The sequence below is a fragment of the Lithobates pipiens genome, unplaced genomic scaffold (assembly GCF_037356315.1).
Source record: "Lithobates pipiens isolate NorthernLeopardFrog02 unplaced genomic scaffold, aLitPip1_a1.2 Scaffold_8, whole genome shotgun sequence".
Classification (NCBI taxonomy): domain Eukaryota; kingdom Metazoa; phylum Chordata; class Amphibia; order Anura; family Ranidae; genus Lithobates; species Lithobates pipiens.
Window position 1 is genome coordinate 177,517,922 of NW_027507903.1, and position 27,314 is coordinate 177,545,235.

The following is a 27,314-nucleotide window of genomic DNA, read 5'->3' on the forward strand; positions in this document are numbered from 1 at the left end:
CCTTTTATAGGTTCCCTCTTCAGGGTGTAGCCAGAAAATGGTTTGGAAAAGAACATATTTATACACAGAGCAAAAATAATTTACTACGAAACACCACCATAGTTTTCTGATACAAACTGTAGGAAGACCCGTGGAGAGCAGTAATGCGTCACTTGGGTTTTACTACATATCATTTACTTACAAAATCATACTTATCCCTCCTGAACAATATGGGAATTTCATCGAATTTCATCAACATTCCTTTCAGGTTTATGATAATAATAGCTGCAAGAACAGCCTGAAATAAAAGGAAAATATTAAAAAACACTATACATGATTTCCTTATAAATTTAATTAAAAAAACTAATCTTTGATAGCGTGAACCAGTATTTTATCAATAAATTATTTTTGTAAAAATAAACATTATATTACAGAGCAAATACCTAAAATGCCCACATTTCCAGCAATGCCCACATTTGTTCCTATAATCCAATGTGTAGGGTTCTCATCTATTATTATTATTAACTATGATTCTGCCCTCCTGTGGGAATAGGTAAGTTGCTACCAACAACCATTGGTGACCAGTGGCGACTGGTGCTGGAGGATTTTGGGGGGAGCGGGTCCCTCCAGATCCCGTTTCTCCTGGTGCCCAGGGTCGTGACTTCTGTGTTGACCTGGTCTTGTTTCAGGGTTCTGGGTCTCTCACCTCCTGTTCTGATTGGCTGGAGCAGGAATCCGGAAGCCACATGTTCATTCACTGGTATCGCAGAGTGGGAGGATTCCGGGAGCAGTGGACAGAGGGCATCATGAAACAGGCCAATTGGGGCCTCAGGCTCTGGTCATATGCTTGTGAGGGGGTGACGGACCTGGTAGAGACCTGTTGGTCTGGCACCCCACACACTGCACAGACACATGATGTTTGATTGTGCAGGCAAGGGGGGCAGATTGTGCGGGCTGGGGGGGCTGCACTCCTGTGCCCCTTGTGGACCGACCACCACTGTTGGTGACGAAGTTAAAGTTGTTCTAAAGGTTCAAGATTTTTTACCTTCATGAAGATAAAATACCTTCTGTGTGCAGCAGCCCCCCAGCCCCTCTAACATTTACCTGACCCCCATTTCGATCCAGCGATGTGCACAAAATCCTTGGCTCTCCAGGTACTCACTTCTTGTCAATCACAGCCAGTGAACCAATCAGGAGAGGGAGGGAGAGGGAGGAGAGATTGCCATGCCACGGGTGTGTGTGTGAATGAAATTAGCCTGCTTGGGTGTCCTTGGCAGGAGGGAGGAGCCAGGTGCACTGGTGGGGGACTCAAAAAGAGGAGGATTGGTGCTGCTGTGTGCAAAACCTCTGCACAGAGCAGGTAAGTAAAACATGTTTGCTATTTAAAAAAAAAATTTAACTCTCTCAATCAACATGAACTATGTTAATCCTTACGCTACTAGCATTAGTAAATAGAGAGGAAGGTATATTATATTTACCAGTTTTAAACTTTTTTTTTTTTAATTTTTCAGTTGCTTTTTGGTTTTTGACCAAGGCCAAAATGATGCCATATATACCATGAGTCTTTATGGGTATATATTCTTTTATTCCATCTGGAGAAGGGGAGGAGGGGCTTTCTCAGCTAAGCACACCATCCTGCCTGCAAGCCTGAGCTAAGAGCAGGTGTATAAGGCTCCAGTCACATCTATGTGTCCTGGATCATGGACTGAATTGCCGCGATTCTGCCCGCAATTGCGAATCACGGCAAATTTGGGGGCGCCCTTGCGATCTCCGTCACTGCCAATGACACCCCAATAGTGGCACGATTTTGCCGCTATTGTCACCCAATGAACCGTGGTAAAATCAAACAGAATCGCAGTACTCCTGTTGCCCAGAAGAAGTTCTAGAACATACATACTGTACATACTGTACATACTGCCCGCTGTCATACCCTCCACACTCCTCTCCTGTACATACTGTCCCATCATACCCTCCACATTTATCTCCTGTACATACTGCCAACTGTCTTTCCCTCCAAACTCCTCCTGTACATACTGCCCCATAATACCTTCCACAATTCTCTCCTGTGCATACTGCCCCAATCATACCCTCCACACTCCTCTCTTGTACATACTGCCCCAATCATACCCTCCACACTCCTCTCCTGTACATACTGCCCACTGTTATAACCTCCACATTCCTCTTCCTCACCTGAACATACTTTTATACCATACTCCTCCCCTATGCCTCTTACCCACAAAAACAGCTCTTTAAAATAATATTGAATATCTTCAAAGTTACCAGCTCTGGAATGAGCACAGTTGTTAGTTCAACTAAAAGAAATCTCAGTCCTCATATTTGTTCTGCCCATTATTAGTACTCATTAATTTTGTGATTACTGTTGTGATGTATAGAGGAACATAGGGGATGTTAGCTACTCTAAATATACCAGTGGTAAAAAAAAGTGTCACTGAAAATATTTTCAAAATGTTGGCAACTATGAACTTGGGCACTGACCAAGGGCCACCGGGTCAGTAGGGGGCCCCATGAGAGGCTCCTGGGATCCTGTAATATCAAAGCAGTAGTAAACTTTACTAGCATTACTACTTTTTAGAGGCCCTGAGGTAGGTTATGCCATAATGTACAAGTATGCACAGCATATTAGCACATTGGGGTACATTTACCTGTCAGACTGAGCCCTCGAGTACTGCGTTGTGATCAATTTGGTGGGTCCCAGATGATTCCATCTTCACCCGGTCTTCCTTCCGGGTTTTGTGCCTTCGGTCCCTTGGCTTGCCTGGGCTGTGTTGATGTGACCCCCATGCATGCTCATGCGTATCCTCTCTCTCACTCATCCCACTCTTTCTCTCTCACCCTCCCTCCCTTACTCCTCACTCCTCTGTTATCCCCTTTATTTCTCTTTCATCCTGCTTTGCTCTATTTAATTTAATTTGTTATAACAAAAAATTGTTTGCATTTTTTTATAAAAAGCCCCACCAAAATCCCCAGCACCCTGCCCATGATGTTCTTAATCTGGCTTTGGCTAGGGGGGAGATTTGTGCTGAGAGGGGTATTTTTGCTAGGAGGGAGAGATGGGGGAGGATTTGTGCTAAGAGGGGGACTTTGTGCTGGGAAAGGGGAGGTTGAGGCAAGGGTTTGTGCTGAGAAGGGGGATTTGTACTAGAATGGATTATATGAGGGCGAGGATTTGTGCTGAAAGGGGGTATTTTTGCTGCTGTTAAATAGGAAGTGGTGTGTCCTTGACAGGAAGGGTGGGTCGTATTTAAATTAGGGGGTGCATGAATTTAGTCAGGCCTAGGGCAGCAAGAAACCTAAATACACCACTGAGACATACCCTCAAGTCATAAGACTGCCGGGCAGTCATAAGATGATGATACAGCAATATTTCTAATCAAAAACATGTTTACCAAGTTTTTATATACAGTACCTCTATTAAGCCTTTAATAAAAACAATTCTAAGATGGCTGACACTGCTACAAAATGGTGAGAGAGAAGGAGGAGATTCATCATCTTTAAATGCCTTATACACTTTGGATAAGCATATTCAAAAGGATATATAGAATATAGTTGTTGTTGCATCTGAGGTACATTTAGCCCCAGGTCCCGCTAGTGTGAAGCAAACATGCTCGGAACCCTATGCGTTTCCTGCAAATACATTGCGTTTTGTGATCTGCTGCAGGTGTCAATTCAAAGTTGGATAACAAAAAAAGAAAATGGTAAACCGTGTTAAACAGGGGTAAAGAATCCACTGACTCACCTGTGTGGTGTGGTTGTGCCTCACGTGATAAGCAAAAAAAAAAGGGGGGGGGATAATGATAGAACACACTATCAAAAAAGTAGTCACCTGTAACCAGGCCGTTTGATTCAATTCTTTTATTTAGAAAATTGTATAAATGGCAAAATTCCAATTTAGATCACTTTCATACTTTAGAAAACATAAAACACATGCTGGAAATTCTATGATATAATTAAATATATAAAGATAGAAGATTCTGGAAATTCCTATCGGGATATAAAGTGCGCACAGTTGAAAGTACAAGGCTATATAGCAATTATACTAACTTATGGATAAAGGACACAAAAAACCCGCAATCAATTGTCAAAGGATATCTCATGTGTGGCCACAGTTTAGGTGTAGAGCAAATCCTGGTTAAGCAAATATCTTGAGGAATTGCAGTAACTTTTCAAGTGTGACAAAATTAGATCTCCAAGCAATCGTGTATGCTACGGTTGGTCACACAGTATTAATGGCCAGTGTTCAGTCAAAACAATAATTGGATGATTGTGTGAAATCACAATGGAGGTTACTTTGGTGTGTTACATTCAAAATACACCTTGAGATAAAGTACAGAGGAAAGAGAGTGGTAAGTCCTTAATATAAAGAAGTATCCACCGCTGATGAAACTCTTATTTTTGTTTTTAGAAACAACCAATTTCTCTGTATATAAAGTGACAAGTGTCCAAAATATAAATATATGTATCCACTTCACAGCCACTTTAATGCCATGCTAATTATATCATCATTGTTGCAGAAAAAACAGGGAATCGGTGTTGGTAAAGCAATATGTAGTTGGCTTGTTGGCAGAGTAGCTACTCACTGTTACCCTGTTCCAGTAATGCTGTGGTTCAATTAAATATTAAGTTTGTTAGTTGATGATCAAAGACTTATGTTTCAGCCCTGCGGTGGTATTCACAGATGTTATTGCTGTAAGAAAGTCTTGTTTAGTATGACTATTACAATCCTCTTTCCAGTGCCGAGTATCACTTTGAGTCAGAGACGAGACATACTGCCCCAGTTTCAAAATTGGCCGGCCAATTTCAAAGTCTCTTTGGCAGTATTACAGCTTTTGTGTGGGTTTCAGTTCTGGATTGAATGACGTGATGACATCACTTGATTGACACGTTTCGTCAGAATAGGGAGGGATTATGCAGTTACTCCTTTTATCCCCCTAGTGCAGACTTCATCATGTTTTTTCAATTAAATTAGACACAGACTGGTCATTTCAATGGTGAAGAGTTTAGCAATGCTGATAGATGAATGTTATGCCATCTTGTGGTTAGATTCCATATTTCACTATTTTATAAATCTTTCACATAGTTTCCTTTGACCCTTTGTATCATACATTATGAAACATTTAAGGGATTATTTGTATATATTCATCGCTTTCATAAACATTGGTAATTCAAATACATGAAAATAACAAAAAAGCCCAGGATCAAATTAAAAGCTGACCATAAGAACATTGAATTTAGTTTAGATAAGGAGATATGTAGTTATTAAAATGTTTAAATATTTCAACATCAAAAAAAAGGAGCTCAGTCGTCAAGGAATACATTTAAATTGCATTTGTGTTCAAACCTTTCGGTATTAAGCTATTCAAATTGTATATCCAGTATTTTTCTTTGCGTAGTAGAATTTTGTCAAAGTCACCCCATCTAGGGGGAAGATCTAATACAAAAATTCCCTTCACTTTCAGACCATCAGTTTTTCCTGCATGATAGTCTTTGAAGTGTTGTGCAAATGGGTTCTCTCTTTATCATCATCCTTTATATATTTACTTGGGGGTGTTTTTATGTCTCTCAGGTGTTCACCGATGCAGGTTCTCAACTGATGTTTAGTTTTCCCTATGTAAATCTTTTTTCAGGGACATTCTATCATGTATATCAGCTTATTTGTGAAACAGCTAATATATTTCCTTATGCTGAATTTTTTTTGTTGATCTGCATCTGTGAATATTTGAGTCCTGTCAACGAAGGGGCAAATTTGGCAGTGGCCACAAGAATGCTTGTCTGTTATTTTTGGCATGCCTGTAAAACAGATGGTTGGATTTCCTTGTTTATATTCTGAATGAACCAGGATAGCATTCAGATTAGGTGCTCTACGTGCTACCATTAAAGGTCTCGGTCCTACTATATGTGAGATGGAAGGGTTAGCAGTAAGAATATGCCAATGTTTCTGTAAAGTAGATCTCAAATTGTCCCATTGTTTTCCAAATTTTGATTACCCTTGTATTAGTAGGGATTTCCTTTCCTTTTTTATTTTTAATTTCTCTATGACCCAGTAGAGATTCTCTTTCTGTTTCTATGGCTCGTTTCTTTGCCCTTCGCAATACTCTGTTAGAATAACCTCTTTCTGAAGCGTTTATACATCTGAGTTGCTTCTTTTTTAAATTGATTGGTATCAGAACAGTTTCTTTTGATTCAAAGAAACTGACCGATTGGGATACCATTTTTCAGGGGAATCGGATGGTGACTTTCTGAGTGAAGAAGTGTATTCACTGTTGTTTCCTTCCTAAATGTTCGTGTAACCAAAAGGTTTCCTTCGACCGCAATATTTGAACCCTGGAAGGAAATTTCTTTAGTATCAAAAGTAAATGTTAATTTAAGATTTTTGTCATTGTTATTTAAATTTTTAATACATTCTATTAATTGGATTTCAGGGTACATCGGCATAAAGTAGAAATACATCTCTTCCCATAGCCCCAGGGTGCAAACAGGCATATGGTGGGGCCCAGGGAGCTCCCATGGAGGTCCCACAAATCTGTTGGTAGTTACCTCCAAGGAATTGGAAATAATTGTTATTTAGTAGGAAGTTTAGGAGCTCCAATATACCAAAAAACAAAAAGGCTCCTTCAGCGCTATAACTTGCATTCTTTAAAGGAGAAGTTCATGTCATATAAATTGTAAAGAAATAACTGGAACCCAGTGCAGCTCCCAACCACTGGGAAAAGGTGGAAAACACAACAAAAGTAACAATTGCAGCGCTCAACAGGACCAGTATAAAAGAACTGTTGCAGATGATATGCTAAAACAAGTTAATTTATTGGATGCACTTTTAAAATTAAAAACAACTTTCAATGAAAATGAAGTGATAAATAAAACTTGACATAAACTAAAAACTCATTGTCATTGTTAGAGCACTCTGACAATTAGTATATACGATACCACCATGTTCCAGATGACAAGAGGTTAACGTCAGAAGTTTGACCCAAGTTCCGATCCAGGAATGGATAATCCAATATCCCAATATACAATAAAGGAATCACAGTAGGAATTTCCGAGTCTCAATATTATGACCGATAGCTCTAACACAAGTGTCCATCCTGATGTGCTGTGGGAGGTGTGTTGTAGTCTGCGCTACTGGATGTTCCTCTCAAGCAGGCTGATCAGCCTAGCTGAGATTGGCATCCTCCATGGCACCCTCAGTAACGCGGACATACAGGCCGGGAATGGGGGGGGGATTGGAGCTGGAAACGAGGAGAACTCAGGTGTGGGCGAATTGTAAGCTTGGTTGTTGCCATGGCGACCCTGCCTTACATGTTTTGCACACATGCGCCTTATGAAAGTCACGGAAGCCTACGGCAACACACGAATATATAGGCATATTCAAATAGGTATTCCCTCCTACTTCTATTTATGTGCCTATATATTCGTGTGTTGCTGTATGCTTCAGTGACTTTGACCTTCTTTGGAGGTAATTACCAAAAGATTAGAGGGACCTCCATGGTAGCTCCCTGGGCCCCAGCATTGGTCTGTTTGCACCTGGGGCTATGGGAAGAGATGGATGTCTATTTTACACTGATGTACCCTGGCCTTCTCTTACAATGGCTAAGGTACAGCGACAACATTTTGATTGTTTGGAGGGGAACTGAAATCCAATTAATAGAATTTATTAAAAATTTAAATAACGTCAAAAATATTAAATTAACATTTACTTACTGGATTTAATTATTGCGGTCGAAGGAAACCATTTGGATACATGAACATTTAAAGAAAGAAAGAAAGAAAGAACCTATTAGCACAACACTTCAAAGACCATCATGCAGGAAAAACTGATGTCTGAAAGTGAAGGGAATTATGTTCAGCTTTTAATTCCACCCTGGGCTTTTTTTTGTTATTTTCATGTTTTTGAATTACCAATGTTAATGAAAGTGATGAATATATTCAAATAATCCCTTATATGCTTGATAATTGTCAAAGGAAACTAACTATGTGAAAGGTTGATAAAATTGTGAAATATGGAATCTAACCACAAGATGGCATACCATTAATCTATCATAATTGCTAAACTCTTCACCATTGAAATAACCAGTCTGTGTCTAATTTAATTGAAAAACATGATGACAATTAACTCAAATGGAAGCTCATTGAAGTCTACACTAGGAGGATGAAAGGAGTATCTGCAAAATCCCTCCCTATTCTGAAGAGGTCCACTGATTGGAGGACGAAACGCGTCAATCAAGCGACGGCATCGCATCATTCAATCCGGAACTGGAACCCATACACAAGCCCTAATATCGTCAATAAGCCTTTGAAATTGGTCGGCCTCAACTGGAAAGAGGATTGTAATAGCCATACTAAACAAGACTTACAGCAATAGCATCTGTGAATACCACCACAGGGCTGAAACATAAGTCTTTGATCATCAACTAACAGACTTAATCAATGGTTCATTGAACCACAGCATTAATGGAACAGCGTAACAGTTACTACCTACTCTGGCAACGAGCCAACTACATATTGCTTTACCAACGCTGATTCACTGTTTTTTCAGCAACAATGATGACATAAATAGCATGGCATTACAGTGGCTGTAAAGTGGATACCTATATGGATATTTTGGACACTTGTCACTTTATATACAGAGAAATTGGTTGTTTTTTTAAAAACAAAAACAAAAATAAGAGTATCATCAGCGGTGGATACTTCTTTATATTAACCGCCTCACTCCCGCCCGCCGTCATATGACGTGATGGACTTTGAGCATGTAGCTACAGACATCATTCAGATATTGTCATTTTTAGCCGACGATTCCCTACACCATAAGAGTGATCATAGTGGCTGTTGCGCCGATTGATCGTTCTTATGGGAGGCGAGAGGTCATGTCCCCCCGCCACCCTCCGCTGCTTCTACCGACACACCGATATTATCGGTGAGTCGGACAGAGGATCCGCCAGCCCCGGATGTTGATCATAGAAATTTCCGGTGGACCAGATGGTCGCCGGAGTCTCTATGATTGACGGAGGTTGGGCGCAATGTTATGATGTCACGCCCAGCCTCTGCATTCAAAAAATGGCTCTGCTTTGTCTGGGAAGCGGTGGTCGGTTTATTTATTTTTTTGATTTCAGGCTTCCCAGCCTAATTGTGAGATGTAGGGTCTTATTGACCCAATATCTCACTTTAAAGAGGACCTGTCATGTCATATTCCTATTACAAGGGATGTTTACATTTCTTGTAATAGGAATAAAAGTGATCAAATTTTTATTTTATTCAAAAAAGTGTCAAAATAAAAAAAAGTATAATTAACAAAAAAAAACTGTTTTACAGTGCACTTGTCCCCGTGTGCTCGCACGCAGAAGCGAACGCATACGTAAGTCCCGCCCACATATGAAGAACAACCATACATGTGAGGTATCGAAAAGAACATTGGAGCGAGAGCAATAATTTTGTCCCTAGACCTGCTCTGTAACTCAGAACATGTAACCAGTAAAAAAAAATTTAAGTGTCACCTATGGGGATTTTTAAGTACTGAACTTTGGTGCCATTCCACGAGCGTGTGTAATTTTGAAGTATGACATGTTTGGTATCTATTTACTTGGCGTAACTTCATCTTTCACAATATGCAAAAACATTGGGCTAACTTTACTGTTTTGTTTTTTGTGTGTCCTTTATCCACAAGTTAGTATAATTGCTATATAGCCTTGTACTTTCAACTTTATGCACTTTATATCCCGATAGGAATTTCCAGCATGTGGGATAACAATGCGGATTGTCTTTTTAATAAATGTGTTTGTATGTTTTATGTTTTCTACAGTATTAAGGTGATCTAAATTGGAATTTTGCCATTTATCTAATTTTCTAAATAAAATAATTGAATCAAACTGCCTGGTTACAGGTGCCTGCTTTTTGATAGTGTGCTCTATCACTACCCCCCCCCCTTTTTTTTGTCAATTCAAAGTTGATGACACCCCAAAAGCAGGGAGCAAAGGCAGTGTGCTTGCTTGAACTGGATCGCATAGGTATAAACAACCATGCAATCTGGTTTTAGTGTGACTAAAAAATAAATGTGCCTGAACCTTTTTGGTGTTGATGTGGTGCGATTTGAGCCATCAAAAATGAATGGTCTCAAATCACACCACATAGAATCGCATGTGATTTGCGCAGGAATGCCGAAAAATTCCTGTGTAATTCACATGTGTTTCACAGTGCGAACCTAGGCTCACAAGTTTATAATAATTAAAACATGTACATTACCTTTGGTAGAGGTTCCAAAAGATATCCAAGAGCGAGTGTTACTATCAAAACTATTACACCTGATAGTATCCCAGCAATCTGTAGAAATATTAATGTCATTTTAATTGAACTCATTTTGAAAGTTATGCCTGTGCACAGATTTTACAGATCAGGAGTTTAAAAGTGATCCTTTTACATACAAAGCTAGGTCTTTAAAAAACAAAAATCATTATAGAACCCTCTTTTGTATTTCATATCTATGCTGCTCATGCCTAATGATCAGTGTTAGAAAATCCAGCCATTTTACAGTCATTTGTTAAAATTGTGGCAATTTATCACCAAGCTGTGTGACCTAGGGATTCCTAAACCTGCTCTCTACCAGGACACCAGAGATTGTTCAAATTCCAATGCTTACACTGAACCCACAATCAGTGGTGAGACAAGGTCCACTAGTGCTCAGGGCCAAAATGGCAAACTGCGCTCCCACCCAAGGAGTTGGGAGAGGGGTTAGAGAAGTATATGCAGTGCTGAAATCTATGTACTGTTTCCAGCATGTGCTGCATTAATTACAACCTACCATTTCCCCCAATTGCCACCTAAGTTGCAAAAGCAGCTATGTGGAGGTATGCATTACAATGTATATCAGGTCTGACATGCTTCCTCTTATGTATGTCTACAGCTCTCAGATTATACTCATATCCTTATTCTTAGGCTGGATTCACAACTATGCAGTTTTAGTGCTTTTTGCCTTTTGCAGATTTGCACTACAGTCCATTTTACAGTCCATGGAACACATTCTGTAGTGCAGATCTGCAAAATGCAAAAAGCACTAAAACTGCATAGGTGTGAATCCAGCCTTAGAGAGTAGTAGTACACATGTCAGGCCTGATATGCATTAGAACATGTAGCTAGTCCTTGGAACAGATTATAGTAAATATTGGATATAAGGAAAAAATCTTGATAAATTGTTTTGTATATGGAGGTATACACATGCCAGGCTGTGATGCTTTGTATCATAGTATGGCAAAAATAATCCCCTCTAGTGTTTGGTGGGCAGTACTACCTGCAGAATATGACATAATCGGCCACCTGAAAACCATGTGCTATTAGTGTGCTTACAGCACAGTGGTGAAGACTTTTCGAGGTTCAGGCTGGGTTCTCACTGGTGTGATGCGGGAAACCCTGCGATTCCTGTGTAGGTTCCTGCATCGCACCTAAATTGCTGATGGTTCACACTAACGTCTGCAAACTGCTATGGGTGCCAATGTAAAGTTAATGACACCCCCAGATGGGTCTGCAGATCGCAGTGTGAACTGTGAAATAGTACAGGAAGTGGATGACATAGGTGTGAACACCCATGTGCTCCGTTTCCAGTGTGGACCATAAAAAGGGTCCTGCACCATTTTGGTCTGAATGCAATGCAAATTCAGCCTCACAAACTGTATGGCTGAATACGCATCGCACAGACATTGCATGCGAACTGCACAGCAATGCAGTGGGAATCACATGCAATGTCTATCATTGCAATAGTGTGAACCCAGCCTAAAACAGGTGGAGAAAAGGTAACATAATGTCTCCTAAGCACCTGCAATAAGGGCATATTACACTTATAATATCCCTACCCCTTAGCAGATTCCCGTGAATTTGGGTGTGTTTGGGAAAGGGGGGGGGGGGCTAGGTCCGATTAGTGAACTATAAGCCTTTTTACTGTCAACCTGTTCCTGAGAATGCTAGCTAGTTTATTGTTATGCTGACCCACTATCTTTAATACATTCAAACCTAAAACGTGTGTCAGGAAAGTCTGCGAAAATTCACAAGTCCCAATCTGTATACCTCCACCCAATCAGAACAATGCAGTCAGCATGCCAACAAACAACTAAAAAAACAGCAATGCCAGCTTCTCTGTTTTATGTTAGGTTACCTTTAACTTGGCTATTCTTAACTTTATTTAGTAATAAAAGAGTAATATTTTTTGAGATGAAGAGGCTCTTTAGGAATAGCGTAGTGTATTTTTCCTTATCTCTGTGTAACACATAACTGTCAGACCCCCCTCCCTGCATTACACCCCCCCTTTCCTTTTCAAAATACATGCTATTTGAAGCAAGCTCGCCTCTGCTGCAATACCATCACCCACATAACATCAGCCACTTCTCAACTACTCAATTTAACCTTCTTCAACCTAATACAATGGACACAAACCACCACTCACTCCAATGACAACAGTCTTGACCTCATAGTCTCCCACTTTTGCACTCCCTACAACCCAACCACCCCCTTTTCTCTCTCCGATCACAACCTCATCAGTTTCCAACTCTCTCTGTCTCCTACCTCCCATGCCGCCAACCTGCAAGCAGTCACCCGCAGGAACCTTCACCACCTCAATCCTTCCCTTCTTCATTCTGATACTGATTGTCTTTATGATAAAATCATACCCCTGTCCTGCCCAGGCCTGGACACTTCTGTCTACAACAACATATTGTCATCCTCCCTGGACACACTTGCCCCCATGTCTACAGGCAGAACTAGGCCTCGCCTGCTACAACCCTGGCAAACAGATGACACCAGAAGTCTCAAGAAACACAGCCGTGCTCTTGAGCGAGGGTGGTGTAAAACTAAATCTCTACAAGATTTCACCCTCTACAAATCTGCACTCAAATAAAACTCCTGCCTCCATGCTGCTAAACAAATCTACTACACCACTCTCATCAAATCCCTCTCATCCAAGCCCCATCAACTCTTTTCTACCTTTAATTCCTTACATCAGTGGTCATCAACTCTGTCCTCAGGGCCCACTAACAGGCCAGGTTTGCAAGATAACTGAAATACATCACAGGTGATATAATTTGCTGCTCAGTGATCGCAGTATTCTAGTCTGCATCTCCCCAAGGTATTACATAAACCCTCGCCTGTTAGTGGGCCCTGAGGACAGGGTTGATGACCACTGCCATACACCACCCACCAACCCCACTTCAAAAACAAAATTGGCACAATTCATCATGAGATATCCAGCATCCAGCTTCCTCCACCAACCAACACACCAAGTCCAACACCACACTCAACACTTTCCTCCCCAACACTTCAATCCTGTTAGCTCTGAGGAAGTTGTCAAACTCCTTTCCACAGCCCACCCCACCACCTTACCCCTGGACCGTCCCCTCGCAACTACTGCGACCACCTTCATGCTTTATCCTAAACTCTCTAAACCACATCTTCAACCTTTCCCTCTCTTCTGGCACCTTTCCCTCTCTGCTCAAACATGCACTGGTCACCCCCATACTTAAAAAACCTTCACTGGACCCCACCTGTTTGAATAACTTAAGACCCACTTCCATGCTCCCATTTGCCTCCAAGCTTCTTGAATGCCTTGTCCACAACCATATGAGTTGCTACTTTACTGACAACAACCTTCTCGATCCCCTACAGTCCGGCTTCTGCCTACTAAAACTCACCAACGACCTTCTAACTGCTAAAACCAATGGCCAGTACTCTATACTCACTCTTAGACCTTTCTGCTGCCTTTGACACAGTTGACCACCCACTCCTCCTCAAAAACTCCACTCCCTTGGCCTCTGTGACTCTGCTCTTTCCTGGTTCTCATCCTATCTATCTCAGTGCACTTTCAGTGTCACATACAACATCTCCTCCGCTCCTCTTTCTCTTCCTGTTGGGGTACACCAAGGCTCTGTGCTTGGGCCCCTATACCTCTTCCATGGGCCAGTTGATAACCTCCCATGGCTTCAAATACCACCTCTAAGCTGATGACACCCACATCTATCTCTCGACTCTTCAACTCAGCACCTCAATCTCCTCACGCATCAGAAACGTACTGAGCGACATATCAGTATGGATGTCACACCCCTTCCTCAAGCTCAATCTTTATAAAACTGAGCTTGTAATATTTCGTCCTCCCCGATCCCCTCCCCATGACTTTACCATTGAGATCAACGGCACAACCACAAGTCCGTCTGTCCCCTTTTCCTTTTCATTTGTCCCTCATTTTGGGCTGATCTACAGTATAGTTGTATATAAAATGCACTACTTATCTATCAAAAACTTTTTACAGTGCTAAACCTTTCATCCAAATACTGATTGCTGCATTTGTAAATTTCAAAAGCCAATATAAAGAAATAGTAGTGGTTAAAAAAGCACTATTGGGTTTAACCATTCCCTTTTTATTTTGTACAATTCTCTTTTAAGGGGGCATGACAGGGGGTGGATCCTATGCCTACATACTTATGCTAATAGGTGTCCCTTGTTCCCATCTCAAAAAGTTGGGAGGTATGGTATAAGTAAGTAAATAAGTAAGTAAGTAAGTTTGATAAAGAGATACATACCTGGGTTTTGCCTCCTGAGCTCTCTTGCACCGATGACCTGGCTAACGAAGTGCTTGCTACAAAGCCTTTGAATGCGCCACATACTACGTTACACAATCCAAATGCTATTAATTCCTACAACAGAACAGACAAAACATGTGCTTTTGTTTTCTGGTTATAAAAAAAAAACACTGTAAAGGGAATTGATTTGAAATATATATTTAATTAAATAATTATTTAAACATATATAATTGATTTGCATATATGACTTTGTGTCTTACTTGGTTACCATCAATGGTATAATTGTGCTTCACTGCATACACCTGAGCCACAGAAAAAGCCACAGCAAAACCAACAATAGCAGTGGAGATGGAATTGGCTATGCTCGCTTGGAAAACAGCAGTACTTGGGGAAACAGGAGGTTGGAAACTGTTGGAAATAACATTGCGTACATTGAAAAAAAACAAGGACATAATTCATTCTACTGAGAGTGCTTTAACAAAATAGTAGTTATAAAAGAGAAGGTATAATTACACTTTCCCTAAAAAAATTTGACTGATCACTTTTACTGAAAAAGCCCTCTTCTTGGGAAGCAGGTTTACCATTTAGCTTTTAGCTCAATGCAAGGTAGGCAAGTAGGCCACTGGTGTCCTAACAGCACCCTCTAGTGGTGACCAGGAACAGCACATTTTCAGCAAAGCTGTATGAAAACATAGGCCTGGCTATGCTGCTGGAAATTGGAAAATTGCATCATACTTACAGTAATTTTCCTTTCCTGGTGCCTATCCATGGCAGCATACAGATGATAGAACTCTGCCTCTATGCCATGGATAGGCTCCAGGTAAGGAAAATTACAGTAAGTATGATACAATTTTCCATTTTCCTGGTGCCTTCATGGCAGCATACACATGATAAATAACCAGCTCATATGGCTGGGAAAATGCCAATAATAAGTATTTTAATTAGAAAAGGACATTGCAGCCTGAACAATCCTCCTTCCAAACTCTACAGTCCTGAGAGCCCCCAGATCAATATGGTAGTGTCTGAGAAACGTACGAGAAGACCAGGTGACGGCCCTGAAAACCTAGCTGGTCAGACAGAACTTCAAGGACTATGGACAGATCCCACTTAGGCAATGAGTGTCTGATAGGTAGGCAAATCTTTAACACTCCTCTGAGGTAAGTGACCACCAAAGGATCATGTGCCCAATCTTTATTTGTTGCAGCAGAAATTGCTGCTACCTGCACCTTGAAGGAGCTTAGGCCAAGTCCTAGATCAAGACCCATCTAAAGAAATCCCAGAATATTGGACATAGAGGGGAAGATTAGATTAAAGTCATTCCCGGCAGCAAATGTCAAAAACTTGTCCCAGATCCTTGTGTATACTGCATTTGTTGCAGGTTTTATGGCTCTTAGAAGGGTGGATATGACCCATGGGGAACAACCTAGGGCCTCGAACCTTGGCTTCATAACGTCCAGATTCTAAGTTCCAACTTCTGAGGGTTTGGATGAGTTAGTCTGTACTGAGACAGGAGTTAAGCAACAGGGGGATCCTGATTGGAGGGCTCACACTGAGGCGCGTAACTAGAGGGAACCAGGGTCTCTTTGGCCAATACGGTAGAACTGCCACCACTTGGACTGAGCCTCAGGAGGAACTTGAATATTAGTGGTCAAGGAAGAAAGGCATATGCCATGGTGAACCTCCAGAGGCATGACAGGGCATCCACTGCCTCTGCTCGAGGCAAGAGAAGAACCTGCAGAAGGCAAAGTGGAAGCCCAGTACTGGAGCGTGGCTGTGGGGCCCTAGGGCATATCGGAGCTGGACTTTGTGAAAGATATGATAATATGACAGGGAGGCTGCATTGGCACTCTGGAGCTAGGGACGGGGTTGCGATTGTGACCCCTGCAACCCCTAATGCTACGCCCATGCATAAATATACACACACACACACTTATACCCTACCTCCTTTTCTTTCCCCTTTTTTTTTTAAATCTACCACTAAGCAGTACCAGAGGAATTCTGCAGTGCACGGCTGAACACTGATAACAGCCCTTGCCCTGAAAGACTCTGACACTTTATAACTAAGGAGGTGGGTGGGTTAATTCTTGTGTCAACCCACCCAGAAACCAACAGGAAGGGCAAAAGGACCCTTGCCAGAAAGCAAAATGGCTTCCAGCCGCTCATGCCATTGTGCATGTGCACTGCCTACCGCAGACATCGGCTCTCATTCAGAGATCATTGCTGGCCGGTAGTAGCGGCTAGTGCTCAACATTTTTTTTGGGGGGGGGGGGGGCGCAAACAAACTGAACAATTCTGAAAAAAAAAACTCCATCAATTGCAGCCTCACTGTACCATCAAACGCAGCCACTGTGCCCCATCAAACGCATCCACTGTGCAGCATCTAATGCAGCATCTAATGCAGGCACTGGGCAGCGTCAAATGCAGCCATTGTGCACCATCAAATGCAGCCACTGTGCCCCATCAAATGCAGCCACTGTGCCCCATCAAATGCAGCCACTGTGCAGCATCAAAGGCGGATACTGTGCCCCATCAAACGCAGCCACTGTGCAGCATCTAATGCAGCCACTGTGCAGCATTAAATGCAGCCACTGCGCAGCATTAAATGCAGCCTCACTGTGCCTCATCAAATGCAGCCTCACTGTGCCCCATCAAATGCAGCCTCACTGTGCCCCATCAAATGCAGCCTCACTGTGCCTCATCAAATGCAGCCTCATTGTGCCTCATCAAATGGAGCCTCACTGTGCCTCATCAAATGCAGCTTCACTGTGCCTCATCAAATGCAGCCTCACTGTGCCCCAAACGCAGCCACTGTGTCATATTACATGCTGTCAGTGTGCCCACCGCCTGCCCTCTGTACTTACCCTGTCTCAGTGGGACAGCTCCTCGATGTCTTCTCCCATACTCTCTTCCCGCCCTCTGCTATATGATTGGATGCCTAGTAGGCATCCAATCACAGCGCCTGTCATTTCAGCCAATCCGGTGATGGGTAACAGGTCCGAGCACCTGATTGGCAGAGAGGCGGTTTAGTGTTAGGAAAGCGAATATTAATTTTCTTTTCTAACACAGCTGGGTGACCTGCAAGTGCCCAGCATGGCATTCGCAGGTCACCTTTTTTGACGCTTATTAGAGCTTATGGCTCTAATCAGGTGCTTCAAAAACACCCCTGCTGCTGTAATTCAGGCGCCCAGGGACGGGCGACTGAATAGGGGGTGGGCATGCATGAATCTATCTATTGGTGCTAGAGGGGGTGGCAGGAGATAGGGGGCAGCACACGTGTGCCATTATGGATGCACCGCCACTGCTGGCTGGTGTGCATGCATCCCACCACAGGATTGCGCGCACGCCAGGCTTTTGTGACCCAAACGCCAAAACAGCCAGGCAACAGTATGTTGGCCGGGTCACACCACGGGAGTGCGTCAGCTGCCTGCACCACCGTGTACCAGACAATAAAAGCTCCAGAGCAGGGAAACACAAGCAACCCCCCCCCAAGGGGAAGCCCCCAGCCACCCCAGAATCTAACACTTAGCCCTAGAGAGCACACCAAGAAGAAGCCGCTCAGTGCTGCACTGCACGTGTAAAAAATTTAAGGGGAAATGACACAAAAAAATAACAAAAAACACAGGGGAAGGATGAAAAATAAAAAAGGGAGAAAAAAGAAAGAAAAAGCCACAGGCCTGGGATATGAGAGCTGATCCTTCTGCAAATCCTCCTGAATTCACCATGATATATGATGGCAGGTTCCCAATCTTATCAGCGCTGTGAGTGGCCCAAGAACAGGGACTGCGACCGGGAGAGGCTGAACTCAGCAGAAGCTGCCAAAGGCAGAGGTATGGACATACTGCTACTCTTCACCAGCCCAAGAGGTATGAGGAATAAAAGGAGAATGTTGGGGGAGGGACTGTGTCTTTAATTTAAGCTATTCAGTTGTCCTGTGGGAGAAGTAGAGAGCTCTATCATCTGTATGCTGCCATGGAGGCACCAGGAAAGAGGATTTCGTTCCAGTAAAGATCATATTGGCATTTTTTCATAGGCTGTAGAGACACCGATCTATGTTAAGTTAAACCACATGTATACCTTACATTTCCTTGCTACTAATGTTATCTATATGTTTCCTTTCCTTTCTCTTGGTGTAGATAATCTACATTATTTTACCCTAACAAATTTTTTCAGTCATTTAAATTTAGCCTTACAGCCTGTTAGCCAGGTGATTTCCCTGTTTAAAAAATATTATGTTATATTCCTTGTTTACACTTTTTATTTTTTAAATTGTGCATTATTCACAGAAGATATGGGTATTTTATAGAGGTGCACCGAGCGGAAATCTTGGTGTCGAAACCGAAAATGCAGGATGTACTTTACCAAAGACCGAAACCGAAAATGACAGTTATTTAAATATATATTGTGACAGTAGGAGATGCTGTCACTGTAAAATTGGTAGTTTGGGGGACACAGGGTGTGCACATTTGCTTGGTACAAGACTGCAGAGCATAGATGTGGACTGGAGAAAACTGCTTTCACAGCTTTCTCCAGGTTTTGGTATTCTAGCATGGGGCTCTGTAGTTTGGAGATTGCACAGTGTCTTGGGTGGGATGGGATCTCCAACCCTGTGTCCAGATTTTGTAGATGACCCGCAGGGTGTGCATCAGGTGAACACAGCCCTTATAATGAGTCTATGGGAATACCTCAGGGCTTCCATTTGGAGACTGCTCCACACTAGGGATGAGCTCAGGCTCGCATAGAACATGTGCAGAGCCCGCCAGGAAGTGAGCGCAGCACTGCACTAATCACAGGCAGTGAGACATTGCCCGATCTCTGAAGCCGCACATCGGGGCAATGTCTCACTGCCTGTGATTAGCGCAGCGCTGCGCTCACTTCCTGGCGGGCTCTGCACGTGTTCCATGCGAACAGGCCGGAGCTCATCCCTACTCCACACCAAGAGAGACAGGAGGTCTCCAGGAGGCAGTCAGAACATGTGTGACTGCAAGAGGCAGTGAAATGGCCTGAGGACTAAAGCCAGAGCGGTGGTCTGTGTGACCAGGATAAGGAGCAGAAGTATTGCTACAGAAATCCAGGTGGGCTAGCATTTTCCTTTGTGTGTATTTGCTGGAGAAGAATCCCTGCATGGGAAGCCGTTATGCTACAGACTTTTATTTGCCTTTTTAATAAAAATGGACTGCCATGCCCTAAAATATAGTTCCTGACTGGTTTGAATCACTGGCAAAAGCATGTAAGAGAGCTAATGGTCACCCATGTTACACGATATATATATATATATATATATATATATATATATATATATATATACACACACACAGAATCTCACAAAAGTGAGTACACCCCACACATTTTTGAAAATATTTTATTATGTCTTTTCATGTGACAACACTGAAGAAATTACACTTTGCTACAATGTAAAGTAGTGAGTGTACAGCTTTTATAACCGTGTACATTTGCTGTCCCCTGAAAATAATTCAACACACAGCCATTAATGTCCAAAACACTGGCAACAAGAGTGAGTACACCCCTAAGTGAAAATGTCCAAATTGGGCCCAAAGTGTCAATATTTTGTGAGGCCATGATTATTTTCCAGCACTGCCTTAACCTTTTTTGGCATGGAGTTCACCAGAGCTTCACATTTTGCCACTGGAGTCCTCTTCCACTCCTTCATGATGACATTACCGAACTGGTGGATGTTAGAGACCTTGTGCTCCTCCACCCTCAGTTTGAGGATGCCCCACAGATGCTAAATAGGGTTTAGGTCTGAAGACATGCTTGGCCAGTCCATCACCTTTACCCTCAGCTTCTTATGCAAGGCAGTGGCCATCTTGGAAGTGTGTTTGGGGTCATTATCATGTTGGAATACTGCCCTGCGGCCCAGTCTCCGAAGACGAGGGATCATGCTCTGCTTCAGTATCTCACAGTACATGTTGGCATTCATGGTTCCCTCAATGAACTGTAACTCCCCATTCACATCTGATACCTTGTAACACTAATGAGTCACATGACACCTGGATGAAATATGGCTAATTGGACCCAATTTGGACATTTTTCATTTACTCACTTTGTTGCCAGCAGTTTAAACATTAATGGCTGTGTATTGAGTTATTTGGAAAGGACATCTAATTTACATTGTTATACAAGCTGTACACTCACTACTTTACATTGTAGCAAAGTGTCATTAATTCAGTGTTGTCACATGAAAAAATATAATAAAATATTTACAAAAATGTCAGGGGTGTTCTCACTTTTGTGAGATACTGTATATTTAAAAATTGTTCATCATAATGACACATCATAATCTGGTCACATCATTGTCAGGAGGCAGCTATCTCTTTAAAAAACATTTTTCAGCATCTTTATTTTACTCCCACGAGGGATGGTTGTTTCTCTTTATTATTGTAATTATCTTGATACATACTGAGGAGCTGAGCCACTGTTTCCGCCCTCCAGACATAATTGGCATGTGTGACTTTCTGCCATGTTATATCGGAGTGCTATTTAATAATATGATTATGAATTGTGATTTACGAATCTTGTGTATAACGTATATTTTATCATATTTAGCAGAATATGATATTCAATAATTTGGTCCTGAGGAAGCTATGCAATTAGCGAAACGTGTCCACCAGCAGATGAGAATATAAGCACATCTACTTATAAGTTACAGAAGATACCCTGCAAGAAAGGTGTTTGTATTGTGGTCCCAATTGGGATGTATTTTTCCTATGACAAATTGTGACACTATTGACTTTAAAATAGTTTGTACTTGCAATGGTGTTGTTTTAATAATGTTGTAAGTAAAGACTGTCTTTTTTAATATTTGTGTCTGTCTCATGTTTTTTCCAGTAAAATCCATACAGCAGAATGACCTGTTCCTGCAAATTTTGTAGTACTAAAGATGTTATTTGGATATGGCACAGGTAGACTTTTTTTATTTTTATTTTTTTGTAGCTTTTCTCAGCATCAGTTCCATGTGTTGCCTGCACAATTAATCTTACAGTATGCTTTACAACTGGCTGATGTATAAATAGAATTGTCTTGCTCCACTCCTTCATCTCTATGATTAAGCCTCGATGAGTAAGAAATGCATCATAAACAGGGCTCAGGAGGAGCTCAAGGCTGAGGCCGTTCAAATTTCTTTTCACCTGTTGAGCTAGTAGTGCGTGCCGTCTTTCATCCTCTCATACTTCCCTGCTTTCTGGATTAAGCATAAGACAGCCTGCACCCTTATACTTCTGTGAGACCTACCAGAGCACCTTGAGCGCTATAAGTAGTATTGACTATAGTAAGCATAGGTTATGCCTGTGTTTGCATGTAGTATCACCATACTTTGTCATTAATCAAACAGCAATACATTAATTGGAATCCTTACCCTCTTTGAATTGTTCCTACAATTTGTACACCATATCTGTGTTGGAAATCAAATGCATAAGATACTCCAGTACCAATTATTGTCTGCAAAATAAAATGTCTCCATGAAAAAAATTTGTAAGGTGACAAGTCAAAGTATGCAGCTAAAGTCAACCAGAAAACAACATAGATCTGGACATGTATTTGATGGCTGATTTGAGAACATCTACTTCTACCAATGTGTGCTTGTTTAGGCCTGGTTCACACTTGTGCAATATCAGATGTAATTTGAGTTTCACAGAATTGCATGGCAGAAATAAAATAAAAATAAAAATAACTCTAAGGGCTGCTGCTGTAGTTTAAGGTAAAAAACCCCAAGTGAATAAAGTGTAAAAATGTTATACTCAGCGCTGCTCCAACAAAATTTAACAAACAATAAAGTGCCTGTGTTAATATATGGTGCAACCAATACAATAAAGGTTAATCAACAATATAAAGTGCTTAGTGCAAATATAGTGCAAACATATAAAGTCCATCCATATATATGGTGTGCTGAACTTGTGCAACCTGTAATGTGCAAATCCTAGTGACACTCTGTGCTCCGCTCCTGGGTCCCCACTCACCAACAATTGTCTTTTAAATTGCCTGGTATATGGGTTGAAGTATCGCCTTCCACCAATAATTTGGATTATTGGCTGTATTATATATATAGGTGAGGATGTCGCCTTCCTTCCACTGAAAACTGTGAGACATCAGGTATATCCTGTGTGCTGGTGAAGATATCACCCATCCAGCTCTCACAGTGATCAGATATCCATGTTTTGGACATATGGCAATGAAGAGAGAGAGAAGTATAGTGTAATACTGCTCAGTTTACTGTTAAAAATCAACTATCAAGAGGGCGTGGTCTAGCACTGGAGGAAGATGGCTTGATTTGAGAGCTCCACCGCCTAGAGCTCCTTTTGCCTTGCCTTAGCGGGACAATCCCTCCATCCACCTGCAGAGATGACTGGGAGGAGCTCGTCGATCACCCGGTCACAACAAGATCCGGCCACGCAGCTCAACCGAAATATACCAGCGATGTTTCGGACACAGCACAGGGACACACAGGTCGCATCTCAAGCCTCGGACTGGCCTCAGACAAACTATGCGGACTCCCTCGGTACATTAGTCTAGCACACCGCTCTCCCGCTGTGCATATCAGACCTCCAGCTAGTGGCACAGGACATTAAGAACTCCCTATTTGCAGCTGTCACTAAACTTTTAAGACTGAGATCAGAGCTGTAGCATCAAGGCTGGAGCACGTGGAGGCGGCCGCCATGAGTCTTGGGACAGCCATCCAGCAAGTTAAAAAGGTGGTCAGTGTACATACCCAGCACTTAATTGATATGCACAGACATATGAAGGACTTAGACAACAGGGGTTGCAGGCACAACCTATGGGTGAGAGGCATACTGGAAGTAGTGGATGGGCTCCAGATACAATCTGTGGTCTGGGCCATCTTTAACACCCTCCTTGGATGGCCACCTGATGCCCCTGTGGAGATGGAGAAGTGCCACAGAGCGCTTAGACCTAGAGGCAGAGACACTGACCCCCCCCCCCCCCGGGATGTGTTATGCTGTCTGGTCAGTTTCACACAGAGAGAGAAAATACTGCATTTGGCTCGCCACCACGAACGACAGGAACATGAGGGTTCATGCATACAGCTATTCCAAGATTTATCTGCAATCACCCTTCAGCTTTGGAGAGATCTAAGTCCCCTCCTGCATGTTCTGTGTAACAGGCACATGGCTTATAGATGGAAATTCCCCTTCTGCTTACAGGCAACTGCTGGAAATCACACGGCGCAGCTGAGAACCCCAGCTGACCTATGTCCCTTCTGTGACGCCCTGGGTATCCCACTGACAGGAGTGCTAGATTGGTATAGCGCATTCATGCAACCAGACCCCTGGATCCCTGCACATCCTGACGACACTCTGAAATCGCAAAGACACAAACAGTGGTGTCGCGGAACGTCAGCCGATTCCCCATCGAGATATTGTGGGGACATGGTAACGGAAGCAAACCCCCGAGCCTCGCCATCGTCCGTTTGGTGAAGAATGGATCACTAGATGTGGAACTGATGGTTGGGTGAGCTGTTAACAACACCTTTGTTTGTCTGACTATGACTCTGGGGCCGTATATTTAGAATTGTTCTCTACATTTCTGCACAGACAGCTGGCCACACTCACAGGGGTAACCCTCAGCTCTTTTGTGCCGGGCTATGAGCACCGTAAACATGATGTATCCCACATGGTCAAGCGAGTCACATCCTCTACAACCAAGTCCCTTGGGTAATCTCCTGAGGCAGGGAAGCAGTTTTTGTTGTTCTTCCCCGAACAGATTCCCTGTTAATTCCTGAAACCACAGTAAGAGGACTGATTGCTAGCTCGAAGAATTGATGACTGATAGGAGGGGAGGCTTGCCCATCCTGCATATGCAGGCTCCAAAGGGAAGCATGTGGGCCGCATGTTCAGCTACTCCCTTGGGAGTTGCATGTGCTCCCCCAACAAAACCTATAAGACGTTGGCTGGCTGCTGAACATTGACTATGTGCTCTCCTCTCCAACTCTGTCTCTTGTGGTCTACCATGCTGAGCTGGTAACTGTATCTGAGTCACTGACCACCCTTCCCGTATATTTGTTGGCTTTGCTTTTGTTTTGTCCCCTCTCTCTCAGGTAAAGATGGTACTTTAGCTCAAGATGGAAATTGCTGTACTGACCCTTGCTGTCTTATGAGACTTTTATGTCGCCTAGAGTGGGCTTAACCCCCCTCCCTGGTCATGCCGCAGAAAAGGGGCTTTTGTAAGTGTGGGTCTCCCCCCCCTCTTTGGTGTGAGGATAGAGGGCGAGTGGGTGGGGGGAGGGAGAGCAAGGCTAAAAGACAGAATGCATGTAACATGTATGGCCCCTATCCAATATCTCCACTAGCCACACAAATGTGTTAATATTCTTTTTTGTATTTTGAAATCATGTTATTTACTTTATTCGGATTGTTTCTTAAAGTATGCGGTTGTGACAGGAAGGCATTCAACTCCCCTGATAGAGAGTGGACAGAGAGTGGACATACAGTACTCTTCAGAACTCCCCCCTGAATTTAGGAGACTCCGCCACCTCAGGTTTGCGATCTGGGTTCTGGAAACTTCGGGGGGAAGGGAGGCCTGGGTTTGGGTTTTGTTGTCGTTATTATAAAATGTTTTAAGTGATTTCAGATACCTCCTTGTTTTATATCAAAAATTACAGAGATATTTCTCCTTGGGTTGCAGAAAATTACATGTGATGGCTTACTTCTTCCCCTACTTTGACATAGGAATGGGGTCACCCAGCTTAGGCGGGCCTGACTAGGAATGTTCCGGGTCCTTAGCTCGGGATTGTCCCGTAGTTGTAACATTTCACTCCAGGAGTTTTTGGGTGGTAGATGTACGGGTTTCTTCCCTAGTGTTAGACTTCTTCCCCACCTCAAGGAGGCAGGCTCCCGTTTGAAAGTTGCCGGTATATATATATATTTTTCCCTATCCCTATACCCCTTGATTCTTTCCAATTAGGTGAGGTAGCTGGACTACACCCACCCCCAGTATATTTTACACTACACCTGAGTTTGTGGCATACATCGTACATTGTTAAAGATCTCAATCCATCTTTGGAAATACCTGCAGGGCATACGTAGGTGTTAGCCGTACCTTACCTCTCTTGCCTTCCTGACCTTTTCTGAATTTTCTATTTCTGTTTCTCTCTCCCTTCTCTGTGAATCCCCTCCATCTACATCTAACGAGTGCGATCCACGTACATAGTATCATTCCCACATGTCCTCTACAGTGCACGCCAGCTCCTCTGTTGCTTAAAGTGTTTTTGTTGAATGCTAAGGGCCTCAATGTACCAGAAAAGCGTAGCAGTGTCTTAGCAGAAGCTCATCATTGCAGAGCACAAGTTATCTTCCTCCAGGAGACCAATTTCAAAACAGGGTCCATCCCCCGACTTGCTAATAAACGCTTCCCTGAGGCCTATCACGCGACCTGTGCTGACTCCAAAACAAATCCATTCTGATGGCCAAGTCACTCATGTTTCACCTGACAGACCAAATGCTAGACCCTGAGGGCAGGTTTCTCTTTCTAAAGGGTACTTGGAGAGACAAACAGGTAACCCTAGCGAATATATACTGTCCCAATTCCAACAGGGTGTCCTTTCTAAGAGAGGTCCTTCGGAAACTCGCTTCCTTTCACACAGGCCTGTTGATCCTGGGAGGGGTACTTTAACATGGCACTGGATCCACTGTTAGATACCTCTACTGGCACCTCCTCTTTCCCCTTTTTGGCACTGAGACAGGTGAAGCTTCAACTAGCTTCGCTCACGCTACATGACACATGGTGTACCCTCAACCCCCGCCAGAGGGATTACATATTCTTTTCGTCCCCTCATAATCACTATTCGAGGCAGGACAATCTGTTCATCCGGTAATCAGACTTGACATATCTAGCAGAGGCGACCATTGAAAATATGGTCCTCTCCGACCATCACCCAATCACCTTAACCTTGCAATTTCCACAGAAGATGGAATCCATTAAGACCTGGAGGCTAGATGCTTATACTCTCGCTGACCCTAGGGATCTAGAGAGTAATAGACAGGCCCTCAATGACTATTTCTGCCACAATGACACACCCAAGGTGTCTCCCATGACACAATGGGAGGCCCATAAGTGCGTTATACGGGGACACCTACTTGCCATTGCAGCTAGGAAAAAGAGAGAGCACCAAGCGTTAATACTATCCCTTTCTAAGAAAATATCTCAGCTGGGAGCCCAACATAAATGCTCTCAGGCTATCCAGATAGCTACGGAATTAGAGGACATGTGAGCCCTGCTGTTGGAGGAACTCTATAGGAGGGCATGAAGGGGACACATATTGTCCCACAAAGTGTTCTATGAACAGGGCAACAAACCAAGCAAACTACTAACCAGATTTACACAAAAACGTACTCTAGTGCACACGGTGCACCATGTTACTGACTCGGCAGGGACGATCTACTCTAAAAATAAAGACATTGAGCGACAATTCCGTTGCTTTTATAGCAAACTCTACAATCTTAATGGGGAGACCCAGAACCAGAGTTCAGCAATGGCTGAGACCCATTCCCAATTGATACAGGACTTTCTTAACTCTTATGCCCCATACACACAGTCAGATTTTCCGACGGAAAATGTGTGATCGGATCATGTTGTCAGAAAATCCGACCGTGTGTGGGCTCCGTCAGACTTTTTCTGTCTGATTTTCCGATGCACCAAGTTTGAGAGCAGGATCTAAAATTTTCCGACAACAAAATCCGATCGCATAAATTCCCATCGTGTGTAGACAATTTCGACGGACAAAGTGCCACGCATGCTCAG

The 27,314-nt window shown here is 42.8% G+C and overlaps 1 protein-coding gene across 1 annotated transcript in view; it reads right to left on the reverse strand.

The window, feature by feature from the left end:
- The window catches only part of LOC143962763 (chloride anion exchanger-like), a 177,162-nt gene that overhangs the window by 66,868 nt on the left and 82,980 nt on the right, over positions 1 to 27,314 (reverse strand). Inside the window, exons 8-12 of the mRNA XM_077472197.1 lie at positions 21,919 to 22,001; positions 14,807 to 14,954; positions 14,547 to 14,660; positions 10,234 to 10,311; positions 182 to 277 (exon numbers count right to left, since the gene is read on the reverse strand). Coding sequence (XP_077328323.1) covers positions 182 to 277; positions 10,234 to 10,311; positions 14,547 to 14,660; positions 14,807 to 14,954; positions 21,919 to 22,001 — 519 coding nt within the window. The remainder of the gene's footprint in view (positions 1 to 181; positions 278 to 10,233; positions 10,312 to 14,546; positions 14,661 to 14,806; positions 14,955 to 21,918; positions 22,002 to 27,314) is intronic.